The sequence below is a fragment of the Panthera onca genome, chromosome A2, assembly GCF_046562875.1.
Source record: "Panthera onca isolate mPanOnc1 chromosome A2, mPanOnc1 haplotype 2, whole genome shotgun sequence".
Classification (NCBI taxonomy): domain Eukaryota; kingdom Metazoa; phylum Chordata; class Mammalia; order Carnivora; family Felidae; genus Panthera; species Panthera onca.
In genome coordinates this window covers 79,129,649-79,145,648 of record NC_138340.1, presented here as the reverse complement: position 1 = coordinate 79,145,648, position 16,000 = coordinate 79,129,649, and the positions used below count along the sequence as shown (strand labels likewise).

At 38.3% G+C, this 16,000-nt stretch overlaps 1 protein-coding gene across 5 annotated transcripts in view; it reads left to right on the top strand.

Annotated features, from left to right (window-relative positions):
* Positions 1-16,000, top strand: part of RINT1 (RAD50 interactor 1) — a 29,531-nt gene that overhangs the window by 9,138 nt on the left and 4,393 nt on the right. For all 5 annotated transcript variants that reach the window (XR_013554012.2, XM_078442546.2, XM_078442544.2 and 2 more), the window contains 9 exons: positions 60-301; positions 3,502-3,675; positions 3,775-3,924; positions 4,507-4,663; positions 7,278-7,388; positions 7,488-7,713; positions 8,238-8,375; positions 10,100-10,299; positions 14,562-14,776. Coding sequence is in view for 4 of the 5 variants with exons in the window: in XM_078442546.2 (XP_078298672.1) it covers positions 60-301; positions 3,502-3,675; positions 3,775-3,924; positions 4,507-4,663; positions 7,278-7,388; positions 7,488-7,713; positions 8,238-8,375; positions 10,100-10,299; positions 14,562-14,776 (1,613 nt within the window). In the remaining variant the exon portion in view is untranslated. The remainder of the gene's footprint in view (positions 1-59; positions 302-3,501; positions 3,676-3,774; positions 3,925-4,506; positions 4,664-7,277; positions 7,389-7,487; positions 7,714-8,237; positions 8,376-10,099; positions 10,300-14,561; positions 14,777-16,000) is intronic.

Genomic DNA, 16,000 nt, shown 5'->3' with positions numbered 1-16,000 from the left:
AAAAAAAAGTGTGAAAATTTTATCTGATTGCTGCTGTTTTTTGTTTTTGTTACAATCAGGTACTTACAATTTCATCAGAAATCCCTAAAAGAATTCAGAGTGCCTTAAAAAATGCAGAAGAATCAAAGCAATTTCTTAATCAGTTTCTGGAGCAAGAAACTCATCTCTTCAGTTCCATTAACAGCCATTTGCTGACCGCACAGCCCTGGATGGAAGATCTGGGGGCCATGATTAACCAAATTGAAGAGATTGAGCGCCATCTTGCTTACCTTAAATGGATTTCACAAATTGAAGAACTAAGGTAAAAAGGGCTTCTTTGTTCTCATAATTATTATTTTCCTTTGAGGCTCTGTCTTAGCAGTGCATGCATGCCATTAAATAATTGAGTTAATTAAAGATTATAATAATGTAATTTTCCTGGTTGTTATGAAAATAGTATTATAATGATTCTTTTCCTTTTTTGTGAATGAACATAAACTTTTCAGGGAGCTTAATTTGCATTTGAAAGAAAGTGATCTAAGTAAAAATTTTAAGTCCTGTAGTTGTATTGTGAACACAAAATAAAAACTATTATTTGTAATACCTAATTAATAAACAACTCTTCAACGTGGTAATATTACTTTTTAGACACGATCACTTAATAAAATGGATTGCTTTCTCTAAAATTTGAATTTCTTTCAATGGGAATCCTCTAATAAGAGATGTACAGTATTCTTAAGTAACAGTTTTGCTACCTGTGGGTAGAGGGAAAAAAAGTACACACTTCTTTCTGAATTGAATTCTGAATTGAATCACTAGTGTTAACTGAGAGTGTCTGGTATTGTCTTTCAAACAAGCTAAATTAACATTTCTGCCTAGATTGGCAAAATTATTTGGTTTTTGATATAGTCCCCCAGCCCCTCCATACTGCATGGTTCCATTGTGCTTTGTTTTAGCTTCTCTTGCTCAAAGCTGTCAGCAACCATTAATATTGTCTGGAAGACTTGAAGAAGAAAAGTCAACCAAGAGTCTTAATGTCCCATTGTGTATCGGAGTTAATATATTTTATGTTACGTCTTCCAAAGAGTAATGCAGTATCACTTTGTCCTGTGTATTTCCCGAGATTTTAAAGAATTTTACCTCTCAGCATGGTGTGAAGTCTTTGTTTTGCATATATAAGTTTAACATTTACAGAAAAAATGATACACCTAAGATTGTAGTGTTACCAGTGATTCCAGAAATCAATTTAAACTTTTTAGATCATCTCCTTGTTGGGATAAATTATTTGGGGTGAACAGATTTTAAATCTTGCTACTTTTTACTTCATTTTTCTTTGCCCCTCTGGAGGAAAACACCAATAAGGAGCAATGTTAATAACCTTATTATTAAGTAGAGTAAGTTGTTTAAAAGCCTCACTCTTGTAGTAGCCAAAGCAATAGGTTAATTAACATAGGACTATGGTTATGGATAGCCTTTTTCTGGTGTTGGGATTGTTTAAGACAAGTTTGCCCTGGGCATCATATTAGAAATAGGAATCAAGTTCATAATCAAATAGAGCATAGCTACTTCTCCTTAACAACATGTTCTTTGCTCTCGAGGTGATAAATCTCTATTTCTGTCTTCCTTTGGGTTTTTAAGGTTTTCCTCATCTAATTTCTCTCTAACATTAACCTGCTTTTTATTCCGTAGCACTTTCTCTTTTTTAAAAAATTAGTTTTTTCCTTAGAACTAGCATCTTTTATTAGCTCTGCTTCTTGAATACCACAGTATCGCAGTGTCATTATGCACAAACCCTGTTTCCCTAGCTTTTTCTGTGCTCTGAATGCCATTCATGATGCTGTGTTGTGTGGAGAGCTACTTCACTGTGTCCTGGAAAGGAGTCCTCCCTTACTCTGTGCTTTTGTGTACATTTTACATTGTTTTGTAACATTTGTACATTTCTTAAACACAGCAGTCTTCCTTTTAACATAATGCAACATTTACTTTGGATTTATGTTTCTTTGAAGTGGGAAATCAGCAAGAAGGTTTTAATTTGCCATGATGCACAGGGAAGAACCTTACAGGGGAGCAGGCTCCGTGCCTGCTGACCATCAGAACAAGCCCATAAACGGGGATCCTGGTGGCTCAGTCACTGGAGCGTCCGACTCTTGATTTCAGCTCAGGTCATGAGCTCACAGTTCGTGGGTTCCAATCCTGTGTCGGGCTCTGAGCTGACAGCGTGGAGCCTGCTTAGGATTCTCTCTCTCCCTCACTCTCTGCCCTTCCACCTCCCTCACACACATGCACTCTCTCAAAATAAATAAATAAACTTTAAAAACAACAAGAAAAGAACAAGTCCATAAAAAAAAAACAAAACTACTGGTGCTTTAAATGCAGAAATGATGGGTTTCTTGACACCCAATGGGACAAAAGAGTGCTTTCAATTCTGGTAGTAGCTATAAAAGACAAAACTGGTTGGAAATCTTAATAAAAATGATTAGAGAAAGAGAAGAAAGAAAAATGAGAGAATGGGAGTAAGGGATGGCCACAAGAGCTGACAGGAATAAATAGAATAATACAAAAACACGAGCTAAGTATTCTTGCTGAGGCCTGAAGCAGTGACCGTGAAAAACACAAGCAGCTCTCAGAGGAGAGGAAAAAATGTTGGCGCATAGTGGAGCTCGGCAGGAAATACACATTCCTGTTCCTAAGGAGGATGCCGTGTGTGCCCCAGGAACATACACCAAACGGGGGACTGGAGTCCCAGCACTTTGGCGGCCGGCAGACGATGCCTGGAGGTACACTCCCGCCTCAGGTTTCCTACAGGGGGCGGCTCCTGAACCAACGTCAGTTATTGACAAGGTCACATTTTGTTCCTTATTCTTAGCTGTTTAAGCTATGAGATGTTATTTTTATCCAAAGAAACATCTCATTTTCATTTTTCCTCATTTTAATTTTTTTTATTTTTTTAAATTATTTTTTTCAACATTTATTTATTTTTTGAGAGACAGAGAGAGAGCATGAGCAGGGGAGGTGCAGAGAGAGGGAGACACAGAATCAGAAGCAGAGTCCAGGCTCTGAGCTGTCAGCACAGAGCCCGATGCAGGGCTCAAACTCATGAACCGTGAGATCGTGACCTGGGCCAAAGCCAGTCACCTAACCGACTGAGCCCCCCAGGCTCCCCTTTAATTTTTTACTCAAGTATAGTTGACACACAACATCTCATTTTTAAATAAAATGTTTTGCTCTATGAAGTCAAATAAGCCAAAATGGTGGCTCACGGGATAAATTTGTCCTGAAGACATCTTTTATTTGGCTTGTTTCAAAGGATTTGATTAATTGATTTTGCATGAAAGTCTTGATTTCTGGCTTTCCTAGAAAAAAATGTTAAGCTTTGGCCACATTGGTAAAAAGAAAGCCACTTCTGGCTGCCTCCTTCTTCCTTGCATGGAACCTTATATACCACAGGAGGGAGATGTCATTTTTGCTGCACTTGGAATTTTGACAGACTATCTTTGAAGTTTGCTTTGCCTCATTTTGCAGTGATAACATTCAGCAATATCTGATGACCAATAACGTCCCAGAGGCAGCCTCTACTTTGGTGTCTATGGTGGAACTTGACATCAAGCTTCAGGAATCATCTTGTGCTCATCTTCTTGCTTTCACGAGAGCCACTGTTAAATTCTGGCATAAGATCCTCAAGGACAAACTTACAAGGTAAGGAATTCACCTGTTATTTCATGGTAGTGCTTTCACATGGATATTCGGTGACCATTGTATTTTACTGAAATACGTGTGTTGCTTTTTCTGTTACAGTGATTTTGAGGAAGTTTTAGCCCAGCTTCACTGGCCATTCATCACACCCCCCCAGTCTCAGACTGTTGGCTTGAGTCGCCCAGCAGGTGCCCCTGAGATATACAGTAACCTGGAGACACTGTTTTGTCAGCTTCTGAAACTGCAAACCTCGTATCTTTGTTGGAGATAAACTTACTAAAATTGCTTTTTTTTTCGAGAGTGGATTTGTGGCTAGAGAGTAAAACTTTTTGAAAGGGACCAGGAAGCCAAACAGTAGTACTAGGTTTGGACTTGATCTGTAAATACCCGCAGAGTGGTGGATTGTGCCCTTCAGAGTGAATAGCGTTGGGGGGAGCGGGGTCAGTCTGAAATATATGACTGACCCAGGTTTATATCACACGTAGGTCTCTTGGGACAACAGAAAAAAAAAATGGGCAATAGGGAGGAAAGTTTAGTAATCTAGTGTTAATAAAGGAATTCTTGATTGTGTTTCCTTCCTCACTACTGTTTTTTATGTTAGGAAAGACAGGGTAATTCTAATAACATATTTCATGCACTTTTTACGAAATCATATGCAATGTAAAATTATGTCTTATAATTAATTTTACTTAGTATCTAATATATTTGTTAGAAAAGTATATTGTGTATCTGTACATACATACACGTGTGTGTGTATATAGTGTATATATCCATATATCCATGCATATATATTTTTTTGTATCCTTTTCTTTTTCCTTGACTTGACTATGTCAGAGATGAATTACTTACTGAGCCAAAACAACTTCCAGAAAAATACTGTCTTCCTGCATCCCCGTCTGTTATCCTGCCCATCCAGATTATGCTGACTCCCCTTCAGAAAAGGTTCAGGTATCACTTCCGAGGGAACCGACAGACTAATGTTATAAGCAAGGTGTGCTTTGCCAACTCTTGTCCTTCGTTGTTATTAATAGCAGTTGTTAAGCGTCCCGATCCTCTTTCTGGTTTAAGTTAAAATCCGATCCCATTCACATTTCTGTTTTTTCTCTGAAGAGCTAAATTCCTGTTTTGTCCTTGCCTTAATAGATCTATTTTGGGACTTGTGTTGATATGCCACTTGTGAGTGATACGCTCACTCATTAGCACGTCATCTCACCAGTGTCTCAAGTTGCCCCTTGGGTAGGCTGTGACATTTGTTGGGGGCACTTGTGACAACTGGCTCCACGTGTTTCACTGTGCGAATTGCTCCTTCAGGCTTATATATATATATCAGAGAGAGATGTGAAAGTCCACAGATAGTCGAGTATTTGCTTTTGAACAGAGTGCTGATGCTACCATGATTTATCGCTGAGGTGCCTGGGTGGCTCAGTTGGTTGGACACTTGGTTGGGGCTCAGATCATGATCTCACAGTTCAAGCCCTGCATCAGGCTCTGTGCTAATGGTGTGGAGCCTGCTTGGGATTCTCTGTCTCCCTCTCTGCCCCTTCCCCACTCGCTCTCTCTCTCTCTCTCTCTCTCTGTCTCTCTCCCCTCCTCCCTCCCTCCCTCTCTCTCTCTCAAAAATGGATAACCATTTAAAAAATAAGTGAAAAGCTTAAAAAAATTTTAAAACATTAAATGATTTGTGTGTGTACAAGAAAGTAAGGAATGATGGGGATGGCTTTGAGGAAATTCTCACCATCTCACCAGCATTTTAGCTGAGGGATTACAGCCATGTATATTGGAGATACTCTGTTTTTTGTTTGTTTCTTTGTTTTTTTTTTTAGAGAAAGAGGTGAGTGAGTGAGGAGGAACAGGGGGGCAGGGGAGAGATAGAGAGAGAGAGGAAGGAAAGAAGGAAGCAAGGAAGGAAGAAGGAAGGAAGGAGGGAGGAAGGAGGAAGGAAGGAGGAAGGAAGAAGGAGGGAGGAAGGAAGGAAGAAGGAGGAAGGAAGGAAGAAGGAAGGGAGGAAGAAGGAAGAAGGAAGGGAAGAAGGGAGGGAGGGAGGGAGGGAGGAAGGAAGAAAGAATCTTAAGCGGCTCCATGCTCAGTGCGGAGCCCAATGCGGGGCTCGATCCCAGGACTCTGGATGACCTGACCCAAAATCAAGAGTCGGACGCTCAAATGACTGAGCCACCAGGTGCCCCTATATTGGAGATATTCTTGAAATTTTTCTTTAACTTGACCGGAAAAACAATCAGGCATTTGTTTTTAATGAAATTTGATTGAATTTATTGAGAATTAGAACTCTGTTGCCAGGGGGTGGAGACTACCTTATTTATCCTTAAGTTTTGCTACATTTAATGCAGTGCAAGTAGCAGAGTGGTTCATTTCAGTGTTTTGAATTATATGTTATTGCACCAGGCTTACCCCAGGCATTGTATGTGGCATTTATAAATGAGTTTATAGGCTTTATAGAATTTTAAAGGGGTCAAGGGATAGGGAGTTATGTTTGCACGGGAAGGAGTTGAGTGGCAATTGGATTTCTGGGTCTTAAATTCAGTTTATTCTGTTGTACTTTATGGATCTCCTCCTTTTTTTGGATGAGGTGTTGGTAGAAAGAAGAATAGAACCAATTAGTAAGTAGCGAGACAAGGCAATAAACCTACAGATGTAGAGAGGCAGTAAGAATTTGAGGTTAGAAATTTGTGAGTTATGTTGATTCCTTTCTTTTTTTTAAATTATTTTAATTTTTTTTTTAAATATTTATATTTGAGAAAGAGAGAGAGGGAAGGAGAGGCAGAGTATGAGCGAGGGAGGGGCAGAGAGAGAGGGAGACACAGAATCTGAAGCAGGCTCCAGGCTCCGAGCTGTCAGCACAGAGCCTGACATGGGGCTCGAACCTACGAACCCCAAGATCATGACCTGAGGCGAAGTTGGACACTTAACTAACTGAGCCACCCAGGCGCCCCATGTTGATTCCTTTCTAAAGTACATTTCCACTCTGTCATCAAACCTAAACTACACAGCCCCTGAGATTAGGGATGCCCCTTACTCACTTTTGTATTTCCAGCATCTAGCACATAACAGGGATTTACCACTCAGAAAATGTTTTTGAATGCCTGTCCAACAAAACTTGGAAGGTTTGTAGAATCATCTCTAGGGACAATTTAAAAAGCTGCCTATTTACATTTACTTTTCTATGATTTTACCTGTTTTAAGGCATATTTTTTTCTTACTTTACCTTTTGAAAAGACAAACCAGAAGAAAATCAGGTTTAAAAGTTATTTTGGAACGTAATTTACAAAAAAACCGAACACAAAACAAAATTAAAGGCCATCGGTTCTTTGTAATGCTCATCATTTTACATATCTCCAAAGTGCTATGTTTTCAACACATACAATATTGTAAATTTATGAGTTTACTGACTTATGCCACCTTTGGGAATTTGTTGGGAGTACATTGGGAAACATCTGATTAAAGTTCAGAGCAGAAATTGTGTTCTTTTATAAGAATCTTCACCTAATTTGTGTAAGTGCTATGTGTATACAATTAACTAGAACCATTTAATTGTAACTTTCTGGTCAGAATGACTTAAGAATTCAGACTATTTTAACTTCCTTCCTTAGCCTGAATGGTACTTGGCTCAGGTACTTATGTGGATTGGGAATCACACTCAGTTTCTGGATGAGAAGATTCAGCCAATATTAGACAAAGTAGGCCCTTCGGTAAATGCAAGGGTAAGAAACTGTGTTCTTAAATTGTTCCAGTTTTAGAGTATTGTGTGTCCGCGAATAATGTGTCATTTACCTTACCTCCTGCTTACATGTTTCTTTCAGCTTGAATTTTCCCGGGGCCTCATGATGCTCGTTCTTGAGAAGTTAGCTGCAGACATCCCATGTCTGCTCTATGATGACAATCTCTTCTGTCATCTGGTGGATGAGGTGCTTTTGTTCGAAAGGGAGCTGCACAGTCTTTATGGCTATCCCAGCACTTTTGCCAACTGTATGCATATTCTGTCAGAGGACACCTGTTTTCAGAGGTGGTTGACTGTGGAGAGAAAATGTAAGTGTTCAGTAGCCATCAAGTGGAGAGCATATTATCTCCTTTTGTGTATATTAACTTTTGGTGTTTTTCTCCACCAGCTCTGGGTAGAAACTAGAGGCATCTGAATTTTTCTTGGTTAAGGTTTACCAAGTTGCCTTTTCTTCCCATCAAACCAGTTTTTCCTGTACTTGCACCATCCACGTTTCTAGAGTGGAAGAGTCAAGCCAGTATAGGATACAGCTAACTGTTTTATAGATTGTACCATAGTACTTCCTGTTCTTTGTAGTGTCTGTTGGATGTAGCTTGTCTAATCAGTTTAACTATTTTGATGATTTTGGGTAGGGGTGGCTGAGAGAAGTAGGCAATCTTGTTCAACCCTAACACAGAGCGTATTAAATATAGTGCAACCGGTGGGAGGTTGTAGATTTGGTTTTTTGTTTGTTTGTTTTTTACAGAAAAACCATTACTCCTAAAAACCTGTGCTGAAAATTAAGAATGACTGTAACTACTTAATTGACCTGTTCCCTTTTTCTGCATATCAGTTGCTCTTCAAAAAATGGACTCAATGCTTTCATCAGAAGCTGCTTGGATATCCCAATATAAGGATATCACTGATGTGGACGAGATGAAAGTTCCAGACTGTGCAGAAACTTTTATGACGCTACTCTTGGTTATAACTGGTAAGTATAAGTCTTTCAAGATACAGCTTTCTTTTAGGTAAGCTTTTTTTTTTTTCTTTTGAGAGAGAGAATGAAAGAGAGAGCGAGCGCATGCGTGCACACAAGTGGGGGAGGAGCAGAGACAGATAGGGACAGAGGATCCAAAGTCCGGGGCTCGAACTCACAAACTGTGAGATCATGACCTGAGCTGAGGTCAGACGTTCAACTGAATGTGCCACTCAGGCGCCCTGAAGAACTTGTGCTTTTTAAAACACGAGTCATCTGACGAGACATGTCAAAACAACACGAGACGTTTCGTTTTAAAACACGTGTCATCTGACACGAGACTTCTATGACAGTCTTCTAACCTGTCATAGTTTCTCCTTCCTTTAAAAAAGAAGTCATTTTTTTGTTGAAGAAATGGGGTGATTTTTTAAAAAGTTTTATTTTTATTTATTTGGGGGGGGGGCAGAGAGAGAGAGAGAGAGAGAGAGAGAGAGAGAGAGAGAGAGAGAAATCCCAAGCAGGCTTCGCACCGTCAGCACAGAGACTGACACGGGGCTCCATCTTACGAGCCGTGATATCATGACCTGAGCTGAAATCAAGAGTCAGGTGGACACAACCAACTGAGCCACCCAGGTGCCCTGAAATGGGGTGGTTTTTATATATACATGATGAGGTTTTGGGGTGATGGTGGGGTTCGGAGCCGACGGCCAAGAAAGAATTCTTGAAGACGTCTTTGGTGCAAAAAGGTAATTTTATTAAAGCATGGGGGCAGGACCCACCTCCAAACCCCACCATTACCCCAAAACCTTATCATACAGATCTGTGACTTACAGTGGGGCTACATCCTGATGAAGGTATCCTAAGTTAAACATTTTAAGTCAAAAATGCATTTCATACACCTAACCTACTTTATAATAAAATGTTGAATATCTCATGTAATTTATTAAATACTGTACTGACAGTGAAAAAAAGAATGGTTGTGTGAGGACAAAATGGCTGTAAGTGCATTGGTTGTTGACCCTCATGATCCCATGGCTGATGGAGATATGCCGCTCTCCCGCTGCCCAGGATCATGAGAGGGTTGTATCCCATATTGCCAGCCTGGGAAGAGATCCAAATAAAATATTCAAAGTAATTTCTATAAATGTGTATAGCTTTTGTACCATTGTAAACTTGAAAAATCTTAAGTTGAACCATAATAAATCAGGGCCCATCTATAATTTCCTCATGCCTTTAAAAAATTAAACTGTGAGGCACCTGGGCAGCTCTGTTGGTTAAGCATCTGACTTTGGCTCAGGTCACGGTTCGTGGATTTAAGCCCCGCATCTGGCTCTGTACTGACAGCTTGGAGCCTGGAGCCTGCTTCAGATTCTGTGTCTCCCTCTCTCTCTGCCCCTTCCCTGCTTGAGCTGTCTCTCTCTCTCTCTCTCTCTCTCTCTCTCTCTCTCTCTCTCTGTCTCTGTCTCTCTCTCCCCCCCCTCAAAAATAAACATTTAAAAAAATTGAGCTGTAATTTATATACAATGGAGAACATAAATCTGAAGTATACAGTTCAGTGAGTTTTGACAAGTACATATACTTGTGAAACCTGCAACCTTGTAAAGTTTAGAAATAGATCCGTACTTGGATGGTCGATTGATTATTTGACAAAGGTACCAAAGCATGTCAATAGGGAAAACCTATAACTGTGTCCTGGGCAGAACCAAAACTTTCACATGTCTTGTTAACTTTCTCCACAGACAGATATAAAAATCTTCCCACAGCTTCCAGAAAACTACAGTTCCTGGAGTTACAGAAGGACTTAGTAGATGATTTCAGGATACGGTTAACTCAGGTGATGAAAGAAGAGACTAGAGCTTCCCTTGGCTTTCGATACTGCGCAATTCTCAATGCTGTGAACTATATCTCAACAGTACTGGCAGACTGGGCTGACAATGTTGTAAGTTAATGTGCTTTTATTTATTTATTTATTTATTTATTTATTTATTTATTTTAACATATATATTTTTTAGTTTATTTACTATTTTTTAAAATTAATCTCTACACACAATGTGAGGCTTGAACTCACGACTGGAGATCAAGAGTCGCATGCTCTTCCGACTGAGCCGGCCAGGTGCCCCGCTAATGTGCTTTTTATATTAAATCGTAGATTTTTCACAGTTTTAGTTAAACAGTTTTTTGTTAGTAGTATTAACAGTTTTACCTTTTGAAATTTTGAATTTACAGCAAGCAGAAATTACACATTAGTAGAATAACAATTAGGCCAAACCTAGGGGGTGTAATTAAATTACATGTTTTTCTCAATTCGCAAATAGTTACATAATCCCAATAGTTTAATCATTGGAAAAGAAAGCCAACGTCTCATAAAATAGTGGTCTATAGAATGAACCTTTTTCCTCTTAATTAGACTTTATACTTGGGAAATATTCATGTATGGTAATTGCCATCTTAGAAAAAGCTAGGATTGAGAAATGGTGTCAAAATCCATAAAATCCAGGACTTTAAGGAAGATAAAATAACACCATCTGAGGGGCACCTGGCTCGCTCAGTCGGTAGAGCCTGCGCCTGTTGGTCTCAGGATCGTGAGTTCAAGCCCACATTGGGGTAAAGATTACATAACAAAGTAAAATAAAAGTAATAAAAATAACATTTGATACCCTTTGAATGCCTTTAAAACATGAGTAAGTAGAATAATAAAATGAACTCCTATGTTCCTGTCATCCAGCTTCTTGTACCAATTTTGTTTTATTTAAGCCTCTTCTCCTCCTCCCACACTTGATTATTTTGAAGATCTTAAGGTATATTTCATGATAAATATTTCAAAATGTATCTCTAAAATAATTCCTTAAAAAAAAAAAAAAAACCACCCATAACCACAATACCATTATCACATCATCCAAGAAAGTTAATTTCTTATAGTGGGAGGTGTCTTAAATCTAAAAATCAAAACCTTGGGTCCGGTTAGCAAGTACTGTAAGGCCTTTTGCCTCCAAGAATTTTATTTATCCTTCCTTTCTCCACACACATTCATTTGGTCTGCCTAAATACAATTATTAAATAATTTCTGTTTACTCTTTTTATTAATCCAAGGACTATACTGGTTTTCAAGGCTTTTGCTAACCAGATTTTCCAATATGTATTTCTAGCCAAAAATGAAGAAACTTAATTAGCCTTTAAAACTTTAACATAGATTAATTCCTTTGATGATGTTTAGATATTAGAATGACCTCAGAGGAGCTCCAGGAACTTCTTGGACAGGGTGCTCTTGGGTTTGGAATCACTATTCCCTGATCATGTGTATAGATACAGAAATCAGCTTGGGTTTTCACCACTGTGTCCCATGAAGTAGGTTTCATGACAGAAAGTATTAACAGAGAATTTGCATGACCATAAAACAGTGAAGTATACATTAAATGGAAAAAAAAACAAACTGTACTAAGGTACATTGTAAATGTAAAGTATTATATGATTGTGTCATGAAATGAAAATAGGAAAGTAAAACAACAAAACAACTATAATGTCAACTAAAGACTTAATAATACCACTTTTTAAATGTGGTAGATAAAGTGGGAATTGAAAAATTCCAGGGTAGAATAATTCGAAAGCTTGATTAACTGAGGATTGGTGATAAGTTCATAGTATACTAGAAAACATAATTTTTGAGTGTGTTCACATGAGTCACAGAGGTGGACAAGGTAAATTAAAATGTCTGTATATTGTCAAGTCTTAATGTAATAAAAAAAAGCAGAAATGAAATATAATCAAACATAGGCATTTAAAAATACTCAGTGTCCAGGTTAAGGACAGAGTCTTGAAAACATAATAAGAATAGATATATGTTTGTTTTTTTAAGTTTTTATTAAAAATAATATATTTTACATTATGAATTTCTAACAAAAAGCATATACTGCTAACGCATTATATAGAAAATGTATTCCTTTACTGTGAAAGAATAAACAAAACAGAAAAGTCTTTATCTTAATTACATACAGGGTAATTAATTAAAAAATAGGAAACAAAAATAAATGTAATAATAGACATAAATAAGATAAAAACCTGATAAACATAGTTTATATTCTGGACTCTGGCTGGGACTTAAAAGCCTTTTTCAACAAAAATGTTAACTGAGGTCCACATTCATAGTATCATTCTGCTAAGCAAGGAAGATAAGACACAAAATAATTATTTCATAAAATGAATATAGAGTGTACTGACTAATGGCATTTGTTTATAAAGTCACCTAATTAGAACACATGGGCTGTATTCTATTGCGTATGCTACACAATTCTCATTGTGTACTTTTATGTGTTGTTTTCCTCATTTTAGTAAGTACTTTTTTCACTCAGCCCCCACACTGCTCCATTTTCTGCTAAACTTTGTCATAAAACAAATTGTCATTCCTGATTCTCGTGCCAGATGATCTAATAAGAGACTCATTCGAAGCCAGATTTTTAGCTTCAACGAATTATTTGTGGAACATCATTAACTACTTTTACTTGGTGCCATAGTCTGTTAACGAAGATGAATTGGCCATCATCCCTGTCCTTAGGAAATTTGTAATGCGCTGCTGAATTAACTGGGTCCTTCTGTCAACAGAAGAATAACCAAATTTAGAGTAGCTCCTCAAATCATGAATGAATTTTTTGTCCTTGTATGTTATGATTTTACAAATTCTGTTTAATATAAGAAGTTATTTACCCATTTTCATGGTCTTTCAGCCTGTGAACGCTTAAAATAAAAATCACTAATGCTCTTGTATTGCCTAGATAGAAAAAAGGAAGAGTGTACAGAGCTCACCTTCCATTAGTTTCGATTCTGTACTAATAGCTGTCTGTCCATTGCCAGATTGCGCCAAGCCAGACATACCCAGCCATTCAGAGTCAGGAATTTTTCAGTTGTAGGTGACAGAAGCTAGATTGGTGCTGGCCTGTAATAAAGGGGAGGGAGGGGAGGGGAGGGGGAGTGGGGTGAGTCGGTGAGGAATCTGTTTGTGTAACTGAAAGCAGTAGGCATGGCTGCCCTGGACTTGTTCCCTTCTGGCTTCATTGTCAGGCAGGCTCTGGGAGTGTGGCCACAGGTGGCTCCAGGCTCCCACTGTCCAGGCACTGAGAGGACCAGTGCCTCTTCTCTGATAGGTTCAGCAGAAAATACCAGTGTGGCCTCTCTCATGTCCATCCCTGAACAATCACTTAATGTGGCCATATCCTGTCCCCTACTAATGGGCATTTAGGTTGCCTTTAATCTTTTGCTAAATATCCACAGCGTTATTTTTCTGTAGGGCAGAAAAAAATAATACATATTCTACCTAAAATGCCACTGTAAAAGTGACATTTTAATTCTCTTAACTCTCATAAATCTGCTTACTACAACTCTCAGTCTGTGTTCGGAGAAAATGAGTACTTAAAGAAATCAGCCATCAGGGAAACACAAATTAAAATCATAGTGAGACATCACTAAATATAAACTAAGATGGCTATAATAAAAAAGACATAATAACAATCACTAGTGCAGAGGTAGAGAAGTTGGAACCCTCACACACAGCTGGTAGGAACGTAAGATAGTACAGCCACTGTGGAAGATAGTCTGCAGGTCCTCAAATAGCTAAACACAGAATTGCCGTATGACCCAGCAGCTCTACTCCCAGTATACCCAAGAGAATTGAAGACATTTGTCCACACAAAACCATACACACAAATGTTCACTGCAGTATTGTTCATAATAGACGAGAAAGAACCCAGCTGTCTGTCATCTGATGAATAGCTAAATACAATGTGGTACGGCCGTATAATGGAATATTGAGCAATTAAAAGAAATTAAGTACTGATACATCTTACAACATAGATGAACCTTGAAAACATACTAAGTGAAAGAAGCCAGTCAGAAAGAGCCAGAAATTATAGGATTCCATTTATATGAAACATCCAGAAGAGGCAAATCGATAGAGACAGAAAGATGAGTGGTTGCCTAGGGTGGGAGGGTGCACGGAGGGGACTGGGAGATGATGGTTAAGTGTGGGGTATCTTTTTGGAGTAAAGAAAACATTCTAAAATTGACACTGGCGTTAGATGCACAATTCTGAATATACACTAAAAGCCAATATATTGTACACTTTAAACAAGTGAGTTGTAGTACATGAATTATATTTCATGCTGTTAAAAAGGAAGCATCTTAATGACCATGTTAATACATTTTTGCTTTCAGTTCTTCCTGCAACTTCAGCAGGCAGCACTGGAGGTCTTTGCAGAGAATAACACCCTCAGTAAATTGCAGCTGGGACAGCTGGCCTCTATGGAGAGTTCTGTCTTTGATGATATGATTAACCTACTGGAGCGTTTAAAGCATGACATGTTGACCCGCCAAGTAGACCATGTTTTTAGAGAAGTTAAAGATGCTGCAAAATTGTATAAAAAAGAAAGGTAAGTCCTTCATATTTTCTTATTACTCAACTCTCAAATCCAGTTTGCTAAAAGTTGAAAGATGATAAATACCTATATTTCTCAGACTATTCCAAAACATAGAAGAGGAAGGAAAACTTCCAAATTCATTCTGAGGCCAGCATGACCCTGATTTCAAAACTAGACCAAGACTCCACAACAAAAGAGAACTGCAGGCCAATATCCCTGATGAACATGGGTACAGAAATCCTCAACAAGATACTAGCAAACCAAATCCAACAATACATTAAAAGAATCATTCACCATGATCAAGTGAGATTTATTCCTGGATTGCAAAGGTGGTTCAGTATCACAAATCAATCAGTATGATACATCACATCAACATAAGAGAAAGGAGAAGGATAATGTGATTATTTCAATAGATGGCAGAAAAAGCATTTGACAAAGTACAACATTCATTCATGACAGCAAATCCTCGACAAAGTAGGTTTAAAGGGAACATATCTCAACATAATAAAGGCCATGTGTGAAAAACACACAGCTGATATCATCCTCAGTGGGAAAATCTGAGTGCCTGTCCCTTAAGGTCAGGAACAGGACAAGGTTGTCCACTCTCACCATCACATTCAACACAGTACTGAAGTCCTAGCTACAGCAATCAGGTAACAAAAAGAAAGAAAAGGCATCCAGATTGGTAAGGAGGAAGTCAAACTTTCACTGGTTGCAGATGACATGATACCATATATAGAAAATCCAAAAGACTCCACCAAAAAACTGCTAGAACTGATGAATGAATTCAGCAAAGTCACAGTGTACACAATGTACAGAAATCTGTTACATCTCAGCCGAAAGAGAAATTAAGAAAACAGTCCCATTTACAACTGCACCAAAAACAGTAAGATACCCAGGAATAAAACTAACCAAAGAAGTGAAAGAACTATACTCAGAAAACTACAAAACACTGATGAAAGAAACTGAAGACGACACAGAGAAATGGGAAGACATTCCATGCTCATGGACTGGGAGAAAAAATATTGTTAATATGCCTACACTACCCAAAGCAACCTACACATTTAATGCAATCCCTATCAAAATACCAGCAACATGTTTTACAGAAGTAGGACAAACATTTCTCGAATGTGGATGAAACTACAAAAGATCCCAAATAGCCAAAGCGATCTTGAAAAAGAAAAGCAAGCTGAGGCATCACAATTCTGGACTTCCAAGTTCTATTACAAGTCTGTA